Raw genomic sequence first — 20,017 nt, forward strand, 5'->3', positions numbered from 1 at the left:
CGGTGGTGCTGATGCTAATGCTTATTTACTTAGCCATTTGTTATCCACCTCATCAATCTCATCTTCTCTCTTCTTCTTCTTCTTCTTCTTCTTTTGACACTACTCATTACTCATAGTCATGTAATGTGAATATGTGATGATAGTGCGAGACAATATAATGTGCTATTCGATCCAGATGACACAACGCACATATGTGAATGCGTCGTCGTTTGATGGGTTTTGGGTTCTTTGTTTCATTTGACGATAACTGTTAAATCCATGCAGTATCCGGACCATTTGATTCAAAATTAGATCTTTTCCTTGTTTATTTTTTTTTTTTTTTTTTTTTTTTTTTTTTTTTTTTTTGTATTGAGGAGGTGGTCCAGACTGACTCTCGTATTCTCTGTTTCTATCCCGAATGCATTGTAATATTTCACAACATTTTGAGTTTCATTTCCTCTGTAGTTTTTGAACTTGTGAAATGTTTTAGATCTGAATGCTTGCTTAGAAGTGATTTGCTGCTGTTTCTCTGCAGGGGCTTTTAATGAAGATGGATGAGGGCTAAGGAATTCGCAATATCGCGTTTCATCCCTTCACTTTGGAGTATATTCATGCGTTTTCTTGGAAGAAGAATCTCTCGTAAGGAGAATTATTTAGCGAGTGGAGAAAACGAACTGCTAGCTGGAGATGATGGAGAACTAGCTGGTGTTTATTCTGGAGAAGATGATGGAGATAATTCTCGCATGAAGACGTGGCGGTAAGAAAGAAATCATATAAATATTCCTTTTCCAACTAACTAACTATGATTATTATATTATTAGTGTTCTGTTTTTGTTTTTGTAGGACTCTACTGTTGAACAGTTTCTCGAGATCTTAAACAACTCGTCAAAGTAAGTCACTCTTATAAAAATTTGATACTTCTTAATATTTTAGTGAATTTAACTGATGTCTTTATTAACAGGGAAGAACTAGCTAAGCTGAAAATGTTAAAAAAAACACAAGTGCAGAAGATAATCGACCATCGCCAAAAAGGACCAGTAACAAAGGTTAGTAATTTCCTTTCACAATATTGTAACTTTTAATATGAACTAGAAATTTTGTTTGGATATACTGTAACTAAAGTTTTTTTTTTTTTCATTATAGACTTCACCTTTCTCATTCCCGCAGTTGAAGGTCTTTATATTGAAGAATTTGAAGCATTCCATGCGATAAGATGAAAAAGAAACTGGTTGTCAGCGGGCTAACAAAGTCTAGAGAGATATTTGATCATACATTAAAATTACTAAGATTATGGTATGGTACTAATTGTCTTGTATGTATTCTCTACATTTTATTTCCAGTTATCTATTATAACTGTTAAGTCCATTGTCTCGTTTGTATATGCTAAGCACTTTTCTTATTTAGTTTGATTATGAAACACCACCATTAAGAAATTCATTATGTCGTTCGTATTGGAATAGAATCTCCGACTTGAATAGTGTATACAAAATAGTTGTCCCCTCAGCATCCATCTGTGAGAGAAGGGAAGGGAAAGAAATGTATAATAAGCATTTACTCATGATTCACTTGTTTCTTGAGTCCTCCAAACAGCTGCTTACAATTTGCCAAACGATGAGAAAAATCGTCAAAGATAAAGAGGAACATTAATCGTTATGCTGAAAAACATCCAAGAAGCATAAAGTAATGGTGTCACAACTACAACTACTAGTAAAAAATAGTTGATTTTGATTCATTTTTTTCACTCACACCACCTGCCATGGCATTGGTCAATCATACCGTAACACCTCCTGGCTCCTGATGGCCAAATCTCTACAGTGAGAAAGGTCTATCTTCTTCATCTAAGTTCTAACTGTAGAGTCTTTTGTCCTGCGATCACATACCAACCACAAAACAATTAATTTGAAGTTTGACCTTATAAATGGTCTTCTAAATTTGATTAGATGTATGTGATCAAATTTCACATTTATTAGAAAGGAAAAACTTCAAAACAATTTAATTTGAAGTTTTACCTTATAAACTAGTGTCTACGTTGTACTATTGTCCTCCGATAAATATGCTTTTGCACCTAATTATTTGGTATTTGCCAATTTTACCATTAGTAACAACTCTTCAATTTTTCTATTTGAGGAAACTCGAACGAAGGTCTATCATCTATGGACGAAGATACTCTCAAGACACGAATGCTTCGGGATCAAATGAACGGTTGGAAAGGATTGAAGAAAAGGAGAAAGGATGGTGATATCAAAAACGCTTGGCTTTGTTGTGTGTGGTGCCTTCCAATTCTACTCTTTAGCTTTTGGTCCGGAGTCACTTAATTAATTAGCCACTCAACAATAACATTACTATTATACCCTATGGGGTCTGCTGGGTGGAATCAAGAAAATACTAATAGGGAGCAAAAGCTTCAAGAACGCTGGCTTCCTTCCCCTCAAAGGCATCAAAGATATTTTTTTTCTATATTCTTTATTTTTCTGTTAACTTTGATCCATCTTATTCCTCAAGATTCATGTCTGTCTCTTCAAAATTTATGTTCTTATTAGTTTTGCATTAATTTTGCTCCAAGATCTACAACATGTGAAACCGTATTGGACGGTCTAATATTCATTATGTTGTATTTCGATTTCATTTTAGAATTTGTTCAATTGCAAAACAAAAAATATAATTAAATATATACCTTTAAGTTAACCGTTATTTTTTTTGTTTTGCATTTGAAAAAAAAAACACACTAAAATGCGATTAAAAAAATACAACATAATACGTTTTCACATGTTGTAGATCTTTTACTTTGCTTTAGATATTTTATTGAGAATATATGAAAAGTGCATGTTGATATGATGTCAAAAAGAAAACAAAAAAGAGTCGATGGTATTTTTTAAGCATGTACTACATAAGGATATTTACAACAACATTGTTCTCCTCCAATGCAAACAGCATAACCATACTGGTTGTTATGACAATACTGAACGCAACCTGGGACATAATCGCCTGGCCATTTCGATTCACACGCTTTTAACACGATGCAATACTCAGGCTTCTTCTCGAGTACATGATCTAGTTATTAATAAAAATTAGTAAACCCATATGAAATGGGGTATAAGAAATAAGAATAGACCAATACATACAAAATTAAATACATAAAAATGGAACATAGAATAAAAGAAGATGCAAAAAACGCATATGCCGGTATATATAGTTTACCTATTGTGTANACTCAACAATAACATTACTATTATACCCTATGGGGTCTGCTGGGTGGAATCAAGAAAATACTAATAGGGAGCAAAAGCTTCAAGAACGCTGGCTTCCTTCCCCTCAAAGGCATCAAAGATATTTTTTTTCTATATTCTTTATTTTTCTGTTAACTTTGATCCATCTTATTCCTCAAGATTCATGTCTGTCTCTTCAAAATTTATGTTCTTATTAGTTTTGCATTAATTTTGCTCCAAGATCTACAACATGTGAAACCGTATTGGACGGTCTAATATTCATTATGTTGTATTTCGATTTCATTTTAGAATTTGTTCAATTGCAAAACAAAAAATATAATTAAATATATACCTTTAAGTTAACCGTTATTTTTTTTGTTTTGCATTTGAAAAAAAAAACACACTAAAATGCGATTAAAAAAATACAACATAATACGTTTTCACATGTTGTAGATCTTTTACTTTGCTTTAGATATTTTATTGAGAATATATGAAAAGTGCATGTTGATATGATGTCAAAAAGAAAACAAAAAAGAGTCGATGGTATTTTTTAAGCATGTACTACATAAGGATATTTACAACAACATTGTTCTCCTCCAATGCAAACAGCATAACCATACTGGTTGTTATGACAATACTGAACGCAACCTGGGACATAATCGCCTGGCCATTTCGATTCACACGCTTTTAACACGATGCAATACTCAGGCTTCTTCTCGAGTACATGATCTAGTTATTAATAAAAATTAGTAAACCCATATGAAATGGGGTATAAGAAATAAGAATAGACCAATACATACAAAATTAAATACATAAAAATGGAACATAGAATAAAAGAAGATGCAAAAAACGCATATGCCGGTATATATAGTTTACCTATTGTGTATTCCGGTATGCTCTTGCCTGGGGCACTAGCAGTTGTGGTATGACAATGAACATAAGATACAATGAAAATGACACTGAAAACTAACGTGATTAGAGTTTTTGTGGTGATAGCCATTTGTTTTTATTCTTATGCTTTTCTCAATGAGTTCTTCTTTACTTAGATTGATTATATATAATAATACAAATATACGTAACTGGTATTTTTTCCTAGTCAAAGTTGCAGTAAATGAAAAAAATCTTTCAATTTATTTCTTATAGATTTATATCCAAAAGTATATCTTTATAGAATTGTAGTCAAAAGAAAATACAAGGAAATATTTTTTACCTAATTAGGTTTGAACACTGAATATGATATTTATTATTTTATACCTAGTTATATATATGTTTTTTTTTTTTAAATTGCTCTATCATTATTTAAACTTTTGTTTTATAATTTGCAAATTTGTAATGATTATATGATCTATATGCTTCATTTTAAGTGATGTTTAAAGTTTTTTTACATACATACTAAGAAAACAAAAATTTCTCATTTAATTAAGTTTTCTCATACGAAAAATTTATCATTTAATTAAGTTTTCTCATACGAATGGAGTTAAACTTCAATTTTGCCTAGATAGAGCTATAAATTAAATTGGAGAATATATGTGTTGGAATTCAATCATTGATTAATCATCGAATTTGGAAATAAGAATCTGTTTTTGAGAGAACAAAGTGGAGAGTTGAGACTTGAGAAAGAGATCGTTAGAAAGGAAGAAAGAAGAAATCAGATTAGAGGAAAAAGACAAAGGGTAATTGGATTTGGGCCTTTTTTTTTTAACCCATTAGTGCTCACAGTTATGTTGAAACAAATAGGAGCGGTTTAATTACCAATCTTTCTTAGTTTCTATTGGTTTCTAGGAATCCAATCGACAACAATAACTCAAGTTCCCTAGAAATGGCCAAATCTAGTAGATGCAAAAGACCCCAAATTTGTAGTGATTATGTTGCAATACCTTCACTATAGTCTTGTAGTGATTATACTATAACAATTTACAAAATTATATATTTCTTTAAAACCCCAAATTTAACAAATGTTAGTAGATTCATAAAACTTTAATGTTTCTTAAGATTTTTTTTATCTATTTTTTTTCAAAATTAATAATAAAATATGTTTTAAGCAACTTTGTTTTAATCTATGGAGATGCTCTAACAAATGTTAAAGAAAGCTTAAAACGTCTCTCTTTCTAGCAAAGTCTCTCTCTTGTTTTTTCTTTTGTTTGTCGTTTTTTAATAAAAGTTCTTCAGCTAAGAAAATTCCGATAAATATGTTTTTGGAGGTTATTAAACTGAGAATTCCAACATAAATAGTATATATATATATATATATATTAAAAACATATGAAAATTGTTATTTCTCAGGCAGATAAAATAACATTTAATCATATTATGCTACCATTATCATAACAACAACATAATCCGCTCGATAAACACTCGCCATGATCATATTTTGCTTCACTACAAAACACAAGGCAACCTATTTGCTGTGAGGACTTACACGCCACTGAATCGAAGCAATAATCATCCTGCGGAGGTTCATAACCTATTTATTAATACAAAAGAGTACACCAATATATGAGTATTTATTTTCGATAGGAAAAAATCATGTTCATAATTAAAAAATGGGTTATAAAGATAAACCAATGACCAATTCATCTAAAAAATATAAAATATATAAAAATGAAATTTTTTTTGTCAACTAAATACTAATTAGAAACTAACTCGAAGATTGTTAGTCTAAATTGTACAAATGAAATTGTTGAAATTAAAGTTTTAGAATACAGAGCAAAATAATCCGCCTTGAAATTCGATGAGCATAAAATTTTGGACAAAGAGAAGTGAGGGATGACGACCCGAAGAATTTTGAAGTCGTAAAAAAGATGAGAAAAAGCGGGCCAATCGTCAGGAACCAAATAAAAATGAAATTTATTTGCTTGTTTTATATTAAATTGTAAATTTTTTTTAATAAAGATATATAAAAAAAGAAACAAATTTTGTTTTTTTTTCTTTAATCTTCAAGTGAAATGAAAGTGAAAGTGAAAGACCATGCAAAAAAAACATTGACATATGTCATTTATAAAGTCCAGCTCAAGATTACTAATGGTTGGTATAGTTTACCTATTGCGCGTCCACCGCTATCTGGAGCACTAGCTGTTATTATTTGACAATGAACATAAAATATGATGAAAATGATACTGAAAACAATTGCGATTAAACTTTTTATGGTGATAACCATTTTTTTATATTCTTTTTTTTGTTTGTTAGTGAGCTCTTCTTTACATAGATTGATTTATATAATAACACAAATATACGTAGAGGGAATTTTTCTTTGTCAAAGTTGGAAAATAATATAACCTTTCTATATATTTTCTATAGATTTTTTATAGTCAAAAGAAAATTCCTTTATTTCTTTAATAGAATTAAATTTAAAAGAAACTACATTGAATGTTTTTGTTTTTCATCTAGTTAAGTTTGACCAGGGGTAGTATGATATTTATAGTTGTATAACGTATATATATACCTATATACATATGTTATTTATTTTCTATGTTGTTTTAAATTTTAAATTTAATATTAAAGTTGGGAAATTCAGAAATGCCAATATCTTGAGATATCTTTTTAAAAATGTCACTCGCCTAAAATCTTTTTTAAAATGCAACTAATTATTTGGTATTTGCCAATTTTTATTTACCATTAGTAACAAGTCTTCAATTATTTTATTCGAGAAAAAATCGAACGAAGGTCTAACTATGGACGGTCATAGTTACAAAACAAGACCGTTGATTTTCCAAGGTCACACTATTGGTAAATAGTTGAAATCGAAGACTTGATACAAAATCAATGGACGGTCACACTATTTGCCAATTTTATATTACAATTAGTAACAAGTCTTACAAAATCAAAACAAGAGCTATGTTGCAGCTTTCAAATAGTCACCATGATGATGACCAAGTTTAGAGATAGACCATTATGAAAATGAATCGAGAATCATACATGATGAAATGATGGGATCTTACCCTAGGGAGAGATAAGCTTCAATGGATGGAAATGGAAGTAACAGGCAAATGAGAAAGGTCTGATTTCAAATGTATAGGAGTCTTCTATGTAGTTTCCATCAACAAATACGGTTATTGAAATGTAATTTGTTTCTGACCAGTATACCAATCTGAAAAAACACTCACAGCAAGATTTTACGGTTATGTTACAAATTCCTAATTAAAGGAAGAATCAAATCAAGCAAGAGCGTTTAATTTCTTTTCATAAAGTTTTGCCCGTCGAAGAGCATCTAATGCCTCTGCTTGTTTCCCTTCACGTTTCAGTGTCACAGCTTTTACTTTCTCCGCTTTGATGCGTTCCACCAATTGACTTCTCTCTTGATTATTATTACTATTATTACTCTCCTTCACTGGGTTTGGTTTCACAGCAGCTTGTGTTGTGCCTGATTTGCTCACCGATGGGGGATTTATAGGATTGTCTAATCCGATAGCTTTAAGGGCAGATAAGAGTTGAGGATCGAGAAAATCTTCCACTGCTACATCGTCCACTGGTTCTGGTTTAGAGGATGTTGAATCTTCCAATTGAGCTTCAAGAGTTTTGGCAATTTCAAACTCAGCTTCAGCTTCTTGCATTTTACCTTCCCTCCGAAGCTTCATGGCCTGACGTTTGTGGCTTAGTGATTCTTGCTGCAGCTTAAAACGGTCACGACTAGACATTGCCTTTGGAGCTGAACTTGAAGGACTATTCTCTTTCTCTCGAGCAGGAGGATCCTGCGTTGTAGAAACCATATTATCTCGTCCCATTTTTTCAGGAGAGGGATCTTCTCCTTCCTGTAGTCTCCGCTCCAACAATTTTGCTTGTTGCAATTCCTTTTTGGCTTCACTCATGTTTCCTTCTTTCTTAAACGCAAGTGCCTTTATCTTATGAGCCAGAATTTCTTGTTTAAGGTTGCTCTGAGGAGATGTATTTTGAACCGCAGCTGATTGAATATTACTGGGCTTTGACTCTTCACGTGCCACTCTTTGTACAGTGCCTTGATTGTTTCCTGAGCCAAAGTCTGACTTGGTCTCAGCATTTCCTTTTTCTGCATGAATCTCAGACCTCTCAGAGTGCTCACCAGTCAGCAAATCCATCATACTTGGTTGCTGCTGGCCTGGTTGAGAAACAACGTTAGAGGAACCGGATTTAGCAGGGGAGATAAAGTCTCCTAACAAGTCATAACTATCTTGAGCAGTATGAGAAACACTAGCAGATTTTACTGCTTTGTCTTCCATTTGCAATCCAACTAATAAATCAACGTCCATATAGTTCTCAGGGTTTTTTGCAGAAGCTGAGCCTTTCGTCTCCATCATGGGGGTTTCTAACTCTGCTAGTTGTGCCTGCAAAACACTGGCCTTACTGTATAATTCATCAGCCTCTCCAATTTTCCCTTGACGTTTGAAGGCAAGCGCTTTCCTTTTCAAGTCTAGAAGTTCTCTTTGTATTTGGCCCTTGCTTTTGGCTGCTATCCGTGGACCCGTTGATTGCATAGAACTTAAGGCAGCTTCACTTTTTTGGGGTTCTTCATCCTCCCATCCCAAATTCTTAAGAGTCGACAATAATGCTGGGTCCTTCATATCATTTTCTGTAACGCTATCATCTCCTTCATTGATCCCACTAGCGGCAGCAATATCACTAGATTGTTTTTTCAGCTGATCATTGTCAGCATAAAGATTCTTGCCTGAATCAATCTCCACTATCTGAGCTTCCAATATTTTTGTCTGGCTCAGAACTTCCTCGGCTTCATCAACGTTACCCTGTCGTCGCAAAGTTAAAGCCTTTCTTTTCAACCCTAAGAGTTCTCGTTGTATTTCAGCTTTACTTCTTCTTGGTTTAGTAACACGGACTTCATATGCACCTAGAGTTTCTGTTGTTTTCCCTGGTAGAGAACTAACTGGGTCAGATTTTTCTGATGAAGAACCTGCAGGATTATTATCTTCCTCATTCCAACCTAAGTTCTTTAGCATCGACAAGTAACTCGGATCATTTAACTCCTCATCTTTTACATCCACCTCTCCATCATCATCCAGAGAATTAATATCAGGCAGATCATTTCCAAGATTTCCTTTTTCACGAGTGGCCTTCCCCACGGCAGCTAGCTTTGACGAATTGTCCAGCTCATCAAACTGATTTTGGAGAACTGCTCCTTTCTTCAATTCTTCTTCTGCTTCGTTAAACTTTCCTTCCCTTCTCAAAGTAAGCGCTTTCTTTTTCACTGCAAGAAGTTCTTTCTGAATCGCTAGCCTGCTTCTGGGAGGAATTTTCGGACTCGTGTCCCTCTCAGTCCCAGTTGATTCAACAGTTCGTGAGGGTGTATCAGCAGCCTCTAGTTCCTTCTCAAGTAATTTTGCCTTCTTTAGTGAAGCCATGGCCTCTGCGACATTTCCAGCTCGTTTTAGATTAAGAGCCTCTCTTTTCAATGTCTGAATATCAGCTAAGATTTCATCTCTGTTCTTTGTAGTGTGGACATTCTCACGGTGTCCAGGATCCTCAGACCAACCCAAAGATTTCAATGCAGCAGCGATTGCTGGATCCTCCATATCTTCATCTGTGACATCATATTCACCATGAACTCCAATATCATCTACATTTCCCACAAGATTACTAATGTCGAAATCATGGCTCCCCCCGTCATATTGAGCTAACAGATCATCTTCTTTGTCGTCATCCATACTATTAATAAGTGCAGATAGCTCATCGTCTGATTCATCAGCCCCACCCAAAAGTTCCTGCTCTTCAAGTTCCCTTTCCAAAATTTTAGCCCTTTTCAGTTCCTCTTTAGCTTCCGTAAGCTTCCCTTCACGTTTCAGGGCAAGAGCCTTTTTCTTAAGGGCAATAACCTGACTCTTGTCAATTCCCCCACTCTTCTGAGGGTTAGCCCTTAGTGGAATTTCACGGAGAAGAGACGAAAACTCTCCCTCCAAACTTACAGCTGCTGGTTTTTTTTCTTCATCGTCAGACCACCCGAGCTCCCTCATATCAGCTGCCAAATCATCATTTCCTTTACCCCCTTGACGTGGAGGCTTTTGAGATTTGCTAGACTCTTTTGTAGCAGCCTTGTTCTTCGTCTCGGAAACATTTTGCATAGAGAGTGCCCTTTTCCGGTTCCTTCTAATAGAAATCTCTAACGCATCAGCCTGTCTCTCAAGTTCCCTCCCTCTCTTAAACGCTTTCAAAGCTTCATCAGATTTTCCTTCTCCTTTAAGAACCCTGTACTTATTCTTCTCTTCCACTGCTTGTTTACGCAAATCTTCAGGACTAGCTGAGACAGCATCCAACTCCATATCTTTGCTGCTACTTCCCATTTCTTTCGAAACAATCCTATCAGTACTAGACACTGATTCCGAAGAAGAAGATACATCAACATCAGAGCCTAAAATCTCACTGAGAACATCATCCTCATTCTTTGAATTCCTTTTAGAACTACCTGCTGAACAAATCCACAACCTCTATAAATCCAAAAAAAACTAGCAGATCATCGATAAGATCAGTAACGAAAACCTAAGCATAGGTATGTGTTTACCTTTAGCAGCTCTGTTTTTGTAACCATGACGCAACTCAAACCGTGCAGCTTCTTCAAGTTTTTTACATGGTTCACATATACGCACAGGTGAGTCACCTTGTCCACGTAGTGACATCCTTTGCTGAGTGCAGCTTCCACAGAACAATCCTCCACATCTCCGGCAATGATGCTACAAACCAAAACAAAAAAAAAAATTACATAAAACTCACTCATAAACCTTATCTCTCTATCATTAAATCGCATCAATCGAATGAGACTATTGCCAGAAACAGATGATTCAAATGAACGGGATTCAAAATTAGATCCAGAAGACTACTCGACGAAGAACTTTTTAAAAAGATTGGCGATAGCGATAAAGCAAGTGAGAGAAGACGAAAGAGTAAGAGAGAGAGAAGAACATTAAAAAAAAACCTTGCGATTGATGAAAGTGAATTGAGAAGAACATCCTTGACAATGAGAAGCATCAACGACCCAACTATTTCCTCTTAGAGATGGCTTCGGAGGTAATCCGATCTTCTCCAACATTTTCCCGTCTGATTTCTTCACTTACCTCCGCCGCGAGACGAATTTGATTTCACCGGAAAAAGTAAAAAGATCGAGCAGATGAAGACGAAGAAGAAGAAGAAGAAGAAGACAACTTTTTCTCTTTATTTTCCCCAGGAATAAAATAATAATAAATGTTTTTTCTTCTAACTAAAACCTAATACGATGACGTTTAGTTTAATTTACTTAAATCAAATACGGTGCCGTGTAGCTAATAAGGAGATTTTATTTATTAAAGTAGAATTAAGCAAATAGACACGAAAACTAAATTTGCTTCTGCGACGACGAAACGAAAGTGAGAGAGAGAGAGAGAGATCATAAAACCCTAAGAAGAATCAATCGCTTAGAGACGATAAAAAAAAAAGGTCTTAAAAACTCGATTTGTTCACGATGATCGTCCCAGTTCGTTGCTTTACTTGTGGAAAGGTTTCGTTTATTTTTCTTCTCTTTATCTTCCGATCTCGATTCGTTATATATATATATATATGTGACAAAATCTCTCTATAGGGTTTTTAGAATTGAGATTTACGAAGCTTTTTTTTGTTTTGTTTACTCTCTGGTGTTTTAGGTGATTGGGAATAAATGGGATACATACCTTGAGCTTCTCCAGGCTGATTACGCCGAAGGGTATGTATATATAGAGCCATCTTTTAATTATTATGCTTATTAAATTTTGTCATAATTTATGAGAGAAATTGTTTGGAAGAACATGATGAGATTCTGATTATTCATCTTTTCTTTGTATAGACGAAGAATATTGATAGTTTTATATTTATTAGTGTTCATGTTTCTGACATTATATGTTAAAACGAGAGTATGAAACTCGTATCCGTATAGTCCTCTAAAAGATGAACAATAGAGGAATATGATAATAGAATGGTTTGATGGTTTAAGATTGAATTTTGTATTGTATGATCATCTTGAAGGTTTATAGATGTTAGCTCTCTTACTAGAAGCATGAAGGTTGGTCACTGAAAGTATTTGATTCTCTTGTTTTCCTCTCTAGTTTTATAAATCTTCATCCCCTTTTGTTTTTAGGTGGTAAGCTACATAGAATCTTGAGGTTCATAGATGTTATCTCTGTTACTAAAAGCATGAAATCATGTTACTGAGATGTTTCAATTCTCTTATTTTGTATCTCTATTGTAATCTTTTAGCCATTTTGGTACTAGGTGTTAGGTTCCATGATTTGGCTTGTATAATTTCTGTTCTCAAATTGCGTTTTTTTTCTAACTGCAAATTTGATATTTGGTTTTGGAATATGTAGTGATGCTCTTGATGCACTTGGGTTAGTCCGTTACTGCTGCAGGCGTATGCTTATGACTCACGTCGATCTAATCGAAAAGCTTCTAAACTACAACAGTAATATCTCTACACCTAGTTCTTTTGCCTTGCACGCTCTACGTTATCCTCTCTTCTTATTTATTTTGTAAATTTTGTTTAATTTATTTGAACTACTTTTTTTCCTTGCAGCTATGGAGAAATCTGATTCCAACTAAAAAAGATGCACTACAAAAGTGAAGGAGTGATGCATCGATCTCATGCTCATCCATATGAAAAGGCTTCTCTTGCCTCTCTCTCTCTCTCTCGATAATAAACCTCAATGTTTCAAAAATTTGTTGAGTTTTCTCATGTTCTTGTGGGGTTTTAGAAAATGTAGACAACCTTTTGAGCCACAAATAAAGCTCAAAGCTATATAGTAGATTCTGTCATCTATTGAATTTTATGTGATTGTTTCAGGGTTTTAGAAGTAAGAATAGGCTTTCCCCGAGAAACAAAAAAAAAAAAGTAAATAAACCATATTTAAAAGGAAAACAACAAGAAACATATATGCAAAACACAAAAAATTTAACAGTGTCCCTCTATAAATCTGAAAACTTTATTCTTTTCGTCGTAGTTGTGATAATGTTCTTTCCACGGAAATAAAGAATAATAAATTTTCAACTTTGTGCATGTAGATGAACTTAGGGGAGTTCATGGACCTGGAACAGATTACTGTAATATCTCATTGGTTGGTTAGTGAAAGAGTTGATGTTGTAGTGATTGACAGAAATTAGTAGTAAGCATGTTTTTAATCTAGAATTCGATAAAAGAATGGAAATTAAAAGGCTAATACAACAAAATTTTCGATAAGTTCAATGGAACACCAAGAAACAGAGGATGTTTAATTATATCTAACTATGGCAGGAGCTCAACTAATTGAGTTCAAAGTTTTAAACTGATAATAATGTTGGGTCGACCAGAAGATCGATCCCTCCAAAAATAGGCGTATGCCACTTAGCGTGGAGAGCACACGGTATTCTTTAGTAAAAGGCGAAAGAATAGTTCGCTTTGTGCTCACCACATGGCTGCGTAGTTTTTAACAAACGACCAAGACCATTTTTTTATAGGCATCTTTCACTACTAACAAACTCTCAGCTCTCCGATGTGGGACTCTCTCCCTAACCCAAACTACTTCTTTTTATCATAAACGCTGTCGTTTCACTTTTGTTTTTTATTCTACAGATATCCATTTACCAATATCAATTCGGTCACACTTTTTCACATAGCTCTATTAAATATTATGCTTTAGGTAAAAAAAATCTAAAGTTTTACTACTAAAGTGACTGACACCATTGACACCCAGAAATGAATTATATAATTTCTTAGAAAATTCTAAGGAATAGATTGAGTGGATTGTTCAACAACGAACATATGTGATTTCTCTAAGTAGTACATATGCAGTGACTGATGGATATCCCAAAGATAATTCAGTAACTGGTCTGAATGCGGATTAAAAAAAAAACAGAAGAGACAAAAATAAATTCTGTAATATATAATTAGTCTAATATGGGATGCATACAATGTAAAAAAGAAAACACTCATCAAAGTCATGAACTTCAAGCTCCACTTTTTTTACATCCATTCACGGGAGAAGGCACTTTCCAATGTTGATATCACCGAAATATTCTCTCCTCTCTGGCTACTCTCTTGTTAGACTAAGTGTGGTACTGTTATCTCGTGTTGTGTGAATGGGCTCGAAACTATTACGAGTCTTAGTTGTGTGTGTTTTTCAAAACTTACTTTTTCTATCTCTTGCTTGCGGCGTTAGCCATCCTATCTCTATGATCATTGTCTACCTCCTTTATGTGTTGTTGTTGACTCGTCCCTGCCTCTCTGGAAATAATATCTCCATCTCTATGATCAAATCAACCTAAATATATGCTGCTTGGATTTGGTTAGGAAAAATTCAAAATCAAAATTATTGTTTGATTCCAGCAATTTTTTTCCAAATTCACCTTTAATATATATAATATTTGAACTTTGAAATGAAAATAATCCGAATTTCTATTACATTTTTTGAAAGTTTGAAACTAATTTTATTTTGAAAAGCTTATTATATTGATGATGTAGTGATTGACAGAAATTAGTAGTGAGCATGTTTTAAATCTAGAATTCGATAAAATAAGGACAAAGCTAACACAACAAATTTGTTGTTAAGTAATTAACTATATATCTCGACTATATGGCAGGAGCTAAATGTAATTAACTGAGTTCAAAGTTATAAACTGATAATAATGTTGGGTCGACCCGAAGATCGATCCCACCAAAAATAGGCGTATGCCACTTATGCGTGGAGAGCACACGGTATTCTTTAGTAAAAGGCGAAAGAATAGTTCGCATTGTGCTCACCACATGGCTGCGTGATTATTAACCAAAGACCAAGACCCTTCTTTTATAAGCATCTTTCACTACTATCAAACTCTTAGCTATCCGATGTGGGACTCTCTCCCTAACTACGTATACTTCTTTTTACTCTTACGCCGTCGTTTCACTGATGATTTATTCTGTATACACTAAATCCATTTCCCCGTATTTCCACCAATAGAATTGTTAACCACAACCAAATTGATATTTCAACGAAATCAAAGAATCATTATTGTTCGTCTCCTGCATCTAAGCAAATTAAGGTCGCATCGTCACTGCTCGGTTTGCTAAAATCTCAATAACAATGACAACATTACTAAAATTTCGTAAAAATGAAAGACAAAATTTCGTGTAATGTATTTAAGTAGTCTTTTCATGTCTTTTTCACTTGAAGACTAAATTTACAAACCAGCTTCTTTAGAGTAATAGAATTTTAACATGTACCTACCATTGCTATATCAACCGTGCTCGAACCATCTTGTTATTTTAAGTTCATTTTAAAGGTATGTAATTTTTATGTATTCAAAAGATATATAAAGTCAAACCAACATAATTATTTAAAGCCATTATTATAGGAATGAGAAAGAGATCAAAGATCTCATATACTCATAAATTCCATTCTTACATAACAAAAATTAAGAGTCTCTAGCTTTGATCAATCCTTTTGACTCGAAGTATTCTATCATCTGATCATACATCTCATTGATCCCATATTCGAAACGAAAGCCTTCATTGATGATTTTTTCCGAAGAAAGCATCAATTTCGGAATCGACAAGCACTCTTCGAATCTGCCAGATTTCACAACAAAAATTGATGAGAAATATGAAAGAAAGAAAAAAAAAACTAAATTTTCCATCAAAAATTTGTAATTTCTATTGAGAAAAAAAATGTAATTTCTATTGAAAGAGATGCTTACTCTGACAACACATTGTACTTAGGATATCTCTGTCTGAGAAAACCCGCAGTTTCTGGAACACTTGTGTTGTAAGCACAGCAAATGTAGCGACCAGAAGCAGTTTCTTTCTCCGCAAGAAACATATGAGCACGAGCTAAATCATCTACGTGAATAAACGAGATCGAGCCAGATAGCTTCTGCATCTCCTTGAGACCGGTCAGATACATTTCTTTCCCTAACAACAACACCAAATCATCTTTGATTTCTTATCGTGAAACAGGAGAGGATAAAATGGTAAAATTCGTACACTTACCGGTGATTAAAGACATGGAGAGAGATAAACTGCTCGGAGGATCGGAGAGGAGAGAGTTCCCAGCGATCAGTGTCGGAATAACAGTAACGAGATCGATGTTATTCTCTACCGCAAATGCCCAAGCTGTCTTCTCTGCTAACAACTTAGAGACCGGGTAACCCTAGAAAAAAAAAACAGAGAAGCAAGTTGAGCTGGTTTATATAAGAAAAACCTATCTTGTGTCACAAGAAAGTGTAGCTACCCAGTTCAACGGTTTCTCCTTTCTGAGGAAATTAATGTCAGTCCAGTTATTCTCTTTCATCACAAGTCCAGGTCCAGAAAGATTGTTGATGGAAACCGCAGCAGCTGAAGAAGTGTAGATCACACGCTTGATAGAGTTCTTAACGCAAGATTTCAACACATTGATCACTCCTTGCATCGCCGGTTTGATCATGTCTTTCTGAACATTGAAAAAAAAAAACACAAAGGATAGCTTGAAAATGTTTCTACTAGAGTTTAAAGAAAAAGCATGCACATTCTGTTTAAGATAGACCTCAGGATCTTCAGATTTAAAGTTGATCGGCGTTGCGACATGGAAGATGTATTGACAGCCCAAGAATGCGGAATCAAAACTCCCTTCATCGATCAAATCCGCCTTGAAGATCTTGAGGTCTCCAAGTTCTTGAAGTGGCCTAAGGTGAGCCATTTTCCTCTCATTTTCTGCAATGTTTGATTAAAGAGTCACTAAACATTCAAAATATTCAAAGAGAAGAAGAAAGAAGAAAGTGAAGAACCTGGATCTCTAACTGTGGTGTTAACTTTGTAGCCACTTTGAAGCAAATGCTTGATGAGAATTGAAGCCAAGTTTCCTGTGCCACCAATAACACAAGCACTCTTCGTTGCAGTGGGTGTTGAATTCTGTTCCATGATTGTATTCTGATTTTTACAGTTTAGAACAGAAAGATTGAGACTTGGTTGTTATGAGTTTAGGGTCTTGACACTTCTATATAAAGAAGTAAAGTCTTCGCTCATTAGGTACAACCATTGATCGATAGAGCTTTTTTAGAAGGTAAGCACGTGTGCTTTGAGATAACAACTTCTCTTACACCTAATAATCAAAAAAAGACTCAAAAACTTTATTGACTTGCTGCTTTGTTATCATCTACCAAGTTATCTCAATACTTTGAGTTTTGATGATTGTCACAAAGCAATGTAACGGAGATTAAAAGTAAATAATGCTTTATAAAAAGGTTGTTTTTCTTCGGGTTTTTACCTTGCCGATCTTAAAATGAGTTATATACAAAAAATTGAAATTTTTTATCACCAGTTTGATCTTTGTGTTGAAGTGTAGGTTTCAACATCTTTGCAGTTACTAAGAGAACACCGGATGTTTCTGACTCAATACTACCAAACTTGTCCGTTTGATTTAACATAATTTGCTATGTTCTTGTTCAAGTGTCACATTAAGGCCTCAAGCTTTGGCAGAATTAACTTCAATGGTATTTTATAATACATAAAGCTACAAATCCAAAATAGAGAGATTAACAAAAGATAAAACCTTATGAATATTTGTTCAAAAAAAAAAAAAAAAAAAACCACATGAAAAAACCAGGAAAGTTGCATAGAAAGATCAAAGGGAAGAAGAAGATGAGTAAATCCTAAAATTCGAAAACAAAAACAAAAGAAGAAGGCATTGGCATTGCAAATTCGATTTTAGAAAGAAAAAAACAAACCGATTAAATCTAATGGCTCTTGTTCTTAAGAGTTTCAAAAATCATAGATCTTCTTCAACACAAACTCCAACTCCTTAGCTTGCAAAAACTTCAACTTCTCTTCAACAATCTTCTTGGTCTCAAGAGGAACCAAACTCCACTGTTGCTTCACATAATACTCGTAAGCGCCGAAACCAGCAATCGTTCGAACGAGAGACGAGTTATCGAACCAATCAGATTACCTCGATTCACCATTAGATATGTACGACATATTTGTTTGTCACAACTAGTTCAAAGTACGACATATTTCCAAAAATATTTTCAAGTCTGTCATATTAATTGTTTTGATTAGTAAAGATCTTCCACTGTCATACTGATTAGTAAAATTCTATTATTTAACTAGGATACGTATATGGTTCGGTGGTTAATGGACAAACAAAATAATAATTTCTACACGTTATTTTTATAATAATAGATTAGGATCTTCCTTGAATATGGTATTGTAACATTGTATTTAAAGAGCAAATTTAGAAACAAGCTTTCTTAGAGTAATAGAATTTAATAGGTATATCAACCGTGCTCGAACAAATCTTGTTTAAAGTTCATTTTAAAGGTATGTAGTTTTTATGTATCAGAAGACATATAAAGTCTACCAACATATTATTTAAAGCCAACATAGAATGAGAGTCAAGAGTCTTCAGCTTTGATCAATCCTTTTGACTCGAAGTATTCTATCATCTGATCATACATCTCATTGATCCCATATTCGAATCGAAAGCCTTCATTGATGATTTTTTCCGAAGAAAGCATCAATTTCGGAATCGACAAGCACTCTTCGAATCTGACAGATTTACAACAAAAATTGATGAGAAATATGAAAGAAAAAAAACTAAATTTCCATCAAAAATTTGTAATTTCTATCGAGAGAAAATGTAATTTCTATTGAAAACAATGCTTACTCTGACAACACATTGTACTTAGGATATCTCTGTCTGAGAAAACCCGCAGTTTCTGGAACACTTGTGTTGTAAGCACAGCAAATGTAGCGACCAGAAGCAGTTTCTTTCTCCGCAAGAAACAAATGGGCACGAGCTACGTCGTCTACGTGAATAAACGAGATCGAGCCAGAAAGCTTCTGCATCTCCTTGAGAGCAGTCAGATGCATTTCTTTCCCTAACAACAACACAAGATCATCTTGATTTCTTTTCGTGAAACAGAAGGTAATAATATGGCGAAGTTCGTGCTTACCAGTGATTAAAGACATGGAGAGAGATAAACTGCTCGGAGGATCGGAGAGTAGAGTGTTTCCGGCTATCAGTGCCGGAATCACGGTAACGAGATCGATGTTATTCTCTTCTGCAAATTCCCAAGCTGTCTTCTCTGCTAACATCTTAGAGACAGGGTAACCCTAGGAAAAAAAAACAGAGAAGTAAGTTAAGCTGGTTTATAAAAGAAAAACTTAGCTTGTGTCACAAGAAAGTGTAGCTACCCAGTTAAACGGCTTCTCCTTTGTGAGAAAATCAATGTCAGTCCAGTTTTTTTCGTTCATCACAAGTCCAGGTCCAGAAAGATTGTTGATGGAAACCGCAGCAGCTGAAGAAGTGTAGATCACACGCTTGATTGATTTTGCTTTTACGCAAGATTTCAACACATTGATCACTCCTTGTATCGCCGGTTTGATCATGTCTTTCTGAACATTGAAAAAAAGAATAGCTTGAAAATTGTTTCTATGAGAAAAAAAAAAAAAAAAAAGCATGCACATTCTGTTTAAGATAGACCTCAGGATCCTCGGATTTAAAGTTGATCGGCGTTGCGACATGGAAGATGTATTCACATCCCGAGAATGAGGAATCGAAAATCCCTTCATCGGTCAAATCCGCCTTGAAGATCTTGAGGTCTCCAAGTTCTTGAAGTAGCCTAAGGTGAGCCATTTTCTTCTCATTTTCTGCAATGTTATGATTAAAGAGTCACTAAACATTCAAAAGACACAAAGAGAAGAAGAAAGAAGAAAGTGAAGAACCTGGATCTCTAACTGTGGTGTTAACTTTGTAGCCACTTAGAAGCAAATGCTTGATGAGAATTGAGGCAAAGTTTCCTGTGCCACCGATAACACAAACCTTCTTCGTTCCGGCGGATGTAAGAGTCTGTGCCATGTCGACTGTATTCTGATTTTTTTTAATGTTAAAAACAGAGAGATTGAGATTCGGTTGTTATATTATGAG

The 20,017-nt window shown here is 34.4% G+C and overlaps 3 protein-coding genes and 1 long non-coding RNA gene across 6 annotated transcripts in view; 2 read left to right on the forward strand and 2 right to left on the reverse strand.

Annotated features, from left to right (window-relative positions):
• Positions 1 to 1,344, forward strand: part of LOC104703762 — a 2,484-nt gene extending 1,140 nt beyond the window's left edge. Inside the window, exons 2-5 of the long non-coding RNA XR_754243.2 lie at positions 515 to 736; positions 823 to 869; positions 941 to 1,025; positions 1,123 to 1,344. This is a non-coding gene — a long non-coding RNA (uncharacterized LOC104703762). The remainder of the gene's footprint in view (positions 1 to 514; positions 737 to 822; positions 870 to 940; positions 1,026 to 1,122) is intronic.
• Positions 7,162 to 11,303, reverse strand: LOC104703763. Of its 2 annotated transcripts, none has more exons than XM_010419838.1 (3): positions 11,077 to 11,303; positions 10,666 to 10,834; positions 7,162 to 10,569 (listed from the first exon to the last, which is right to left on the reverse strand). In XM_010419838.1, the coding sequence occupies exons 1-3, from the start codon at positions 11,188 to 11,190 to the stop codon at positions 7,340 to 7,342; spliced, it is 3,513 nt and encodes a 1,170-aa protein (XP_010418140.1). In that variant the 5' UTR covers positions 11,191 to 11,303; the 3' UTR covers positions 7,162 to 7,339. The 2 variants fall into 2 exon arrangements, with proteins under 2 accessions (XP_010418140.1, XP_010418139.1); XM_010419837.1 differs by having other exon boundaries at positions 7,162 to 10,572.
• Positions 11,484 to 12,963, forward strand: LOC104703764 (DNA-directed RNA polymerase subunit 10-like protein). Its single transcript, XM_010419839.2, has 4 exons — positions 11,484 to 11,634; positions 11,777 to 11,835; positions 12,476 to 12,570; positions 12,682 to 12,963. Exons 1-4 carry the CDS (start codon positions 11,599 to 11,601, stop codon positions 12,705 to 12,707), a joined length of 216 nt encoding a protein of 71 aa, XP_010418141.1. The 5' UTR covers positions 11,484 to 11,598; the 3' UTR covers positions 12,708 to 12,963.
• Positions 15,439 to 20,017, reverse strand: LOC104703765 (anthocyanidin reductase). Of its 2 annotated transcripts, none has more exons than XM_010419841.1 (6): positions 16,878 to 17,048; positions 16,637 to 16,803; positions 16,346 to 16,543; positions 16,105 to 16,264; positions 15,813 to 16,026; positions 15,439 to 15,684 (listed from the first exon to the last, which is right to left on the reverse strand). In XM_010419841.1, the coding sequence occupies exons 1-6, from the start codon at positions 17,008 to 17,010 to the stop codon at positions 15,531 to 15,533; spliced, it is 1,026 nt and encodes a 341-aa protein (XP_010418143.1). In that variant the 5' UTR covers positions 17,011 to 17,048; the 3' UTR covers positions 15,439 to 15,530. The 2 variants fall into 2 exon arrangements, with proteins under 2 accessions (XP_010418143.1, XP_010418142.1); XM_010419840.1 differs by lacking the exons at positions 15,439 to 15,684; positions 15,813 to 16,026; positions 16,105 to 16,264; ... (1 more) ...; positions 16,637 to 16,803; positions 16,878 to 17,048 and adding exons at positions 18,397 to 18,636; positions 18,755 to 18,968; positions 19,044 to 19,203; ... (1 more) ...; positions 19,574 to 19,740; positions 19,816 to 20,017.

The sequence above is a fragment of the Camelina sativa genome, chromosome 7 (genome assembly GCF_000633955.1).
Source record: "Camelina sativa cultivar DH55 chromosome 7, Cs, whole genome shotgun sequence".
Taxonomy (NCBI): Eukaryota; Viridiplantae; Streptophyta; class Magnoliopsida; order Brassicales; family Brassicaceae; genus Camelina; species Camelina sativa.

Bases quoted from the DNA above. Each gene is read 5' to 3' on its own strand.
- LOC104703763 (XM_010419837.1), bottom strand. From the start codon at position 11,190: ATGTTGGAGAAGATCGGATTACCTCCGAAGCCATCTCTAAGAGGAAAT. The intron at 10,835-11,076 runs GTTTTTTTTTAA...TTTGGTTTGTAG, and splicing joins TCACTTTCATCAATCGCAAG to CATCATTGCCGGAGATGTGG. The intron at 10,573-10,665 runs GTAAACACATAC...GGATTTGTTCAG, and splicing joins CAAAAACAGAGCTGCTAAAG to CAGGTAGTTCTAAAAGGAAT.
- LOC104703764 (XM_010419839.2), top strand. From the start codon at position 11,599: ATGATCGTCCCAGTTCGTTGCTTTACTTGTGGAAAG. The intron at 11,635-11,776 runs GTTTCGTTTATT...CTGGTGTTTTAG, and splicing joins GTTGCTTTACTTGTGGAAAG to GTGATTGGGAATAAATGGGA. The intron at 11,836-12,475 runs GTATGTATATAT...TGGAATATGTAG, and splicing joins CAGGCTGATTACGCCGAAGG to TGATGCTCTTGATGCACTTG.
- LOC104703765 (XM_010419840.1), bottom strand. From the start codon at position 19,948: ATGGCACAGACTCTTACATCCGCCGGAACGAAGAAGGTTTGTGTTATC. The intron at 19,486-19,573 runs GTCTATCTTAAA...TTCAATGTTCAG, and splicing joins TTAAATCCGAGGATCCTGAG to AAAGACATGATCAAACCGGC. The intron at 18,637-18,754 runs GTAAGCATTGTT...TAAATCTGTCAG, and splicing joins AAGTACAATGTGTTGTCAGA to ATTCGAAGAGTGCTTGTCGA.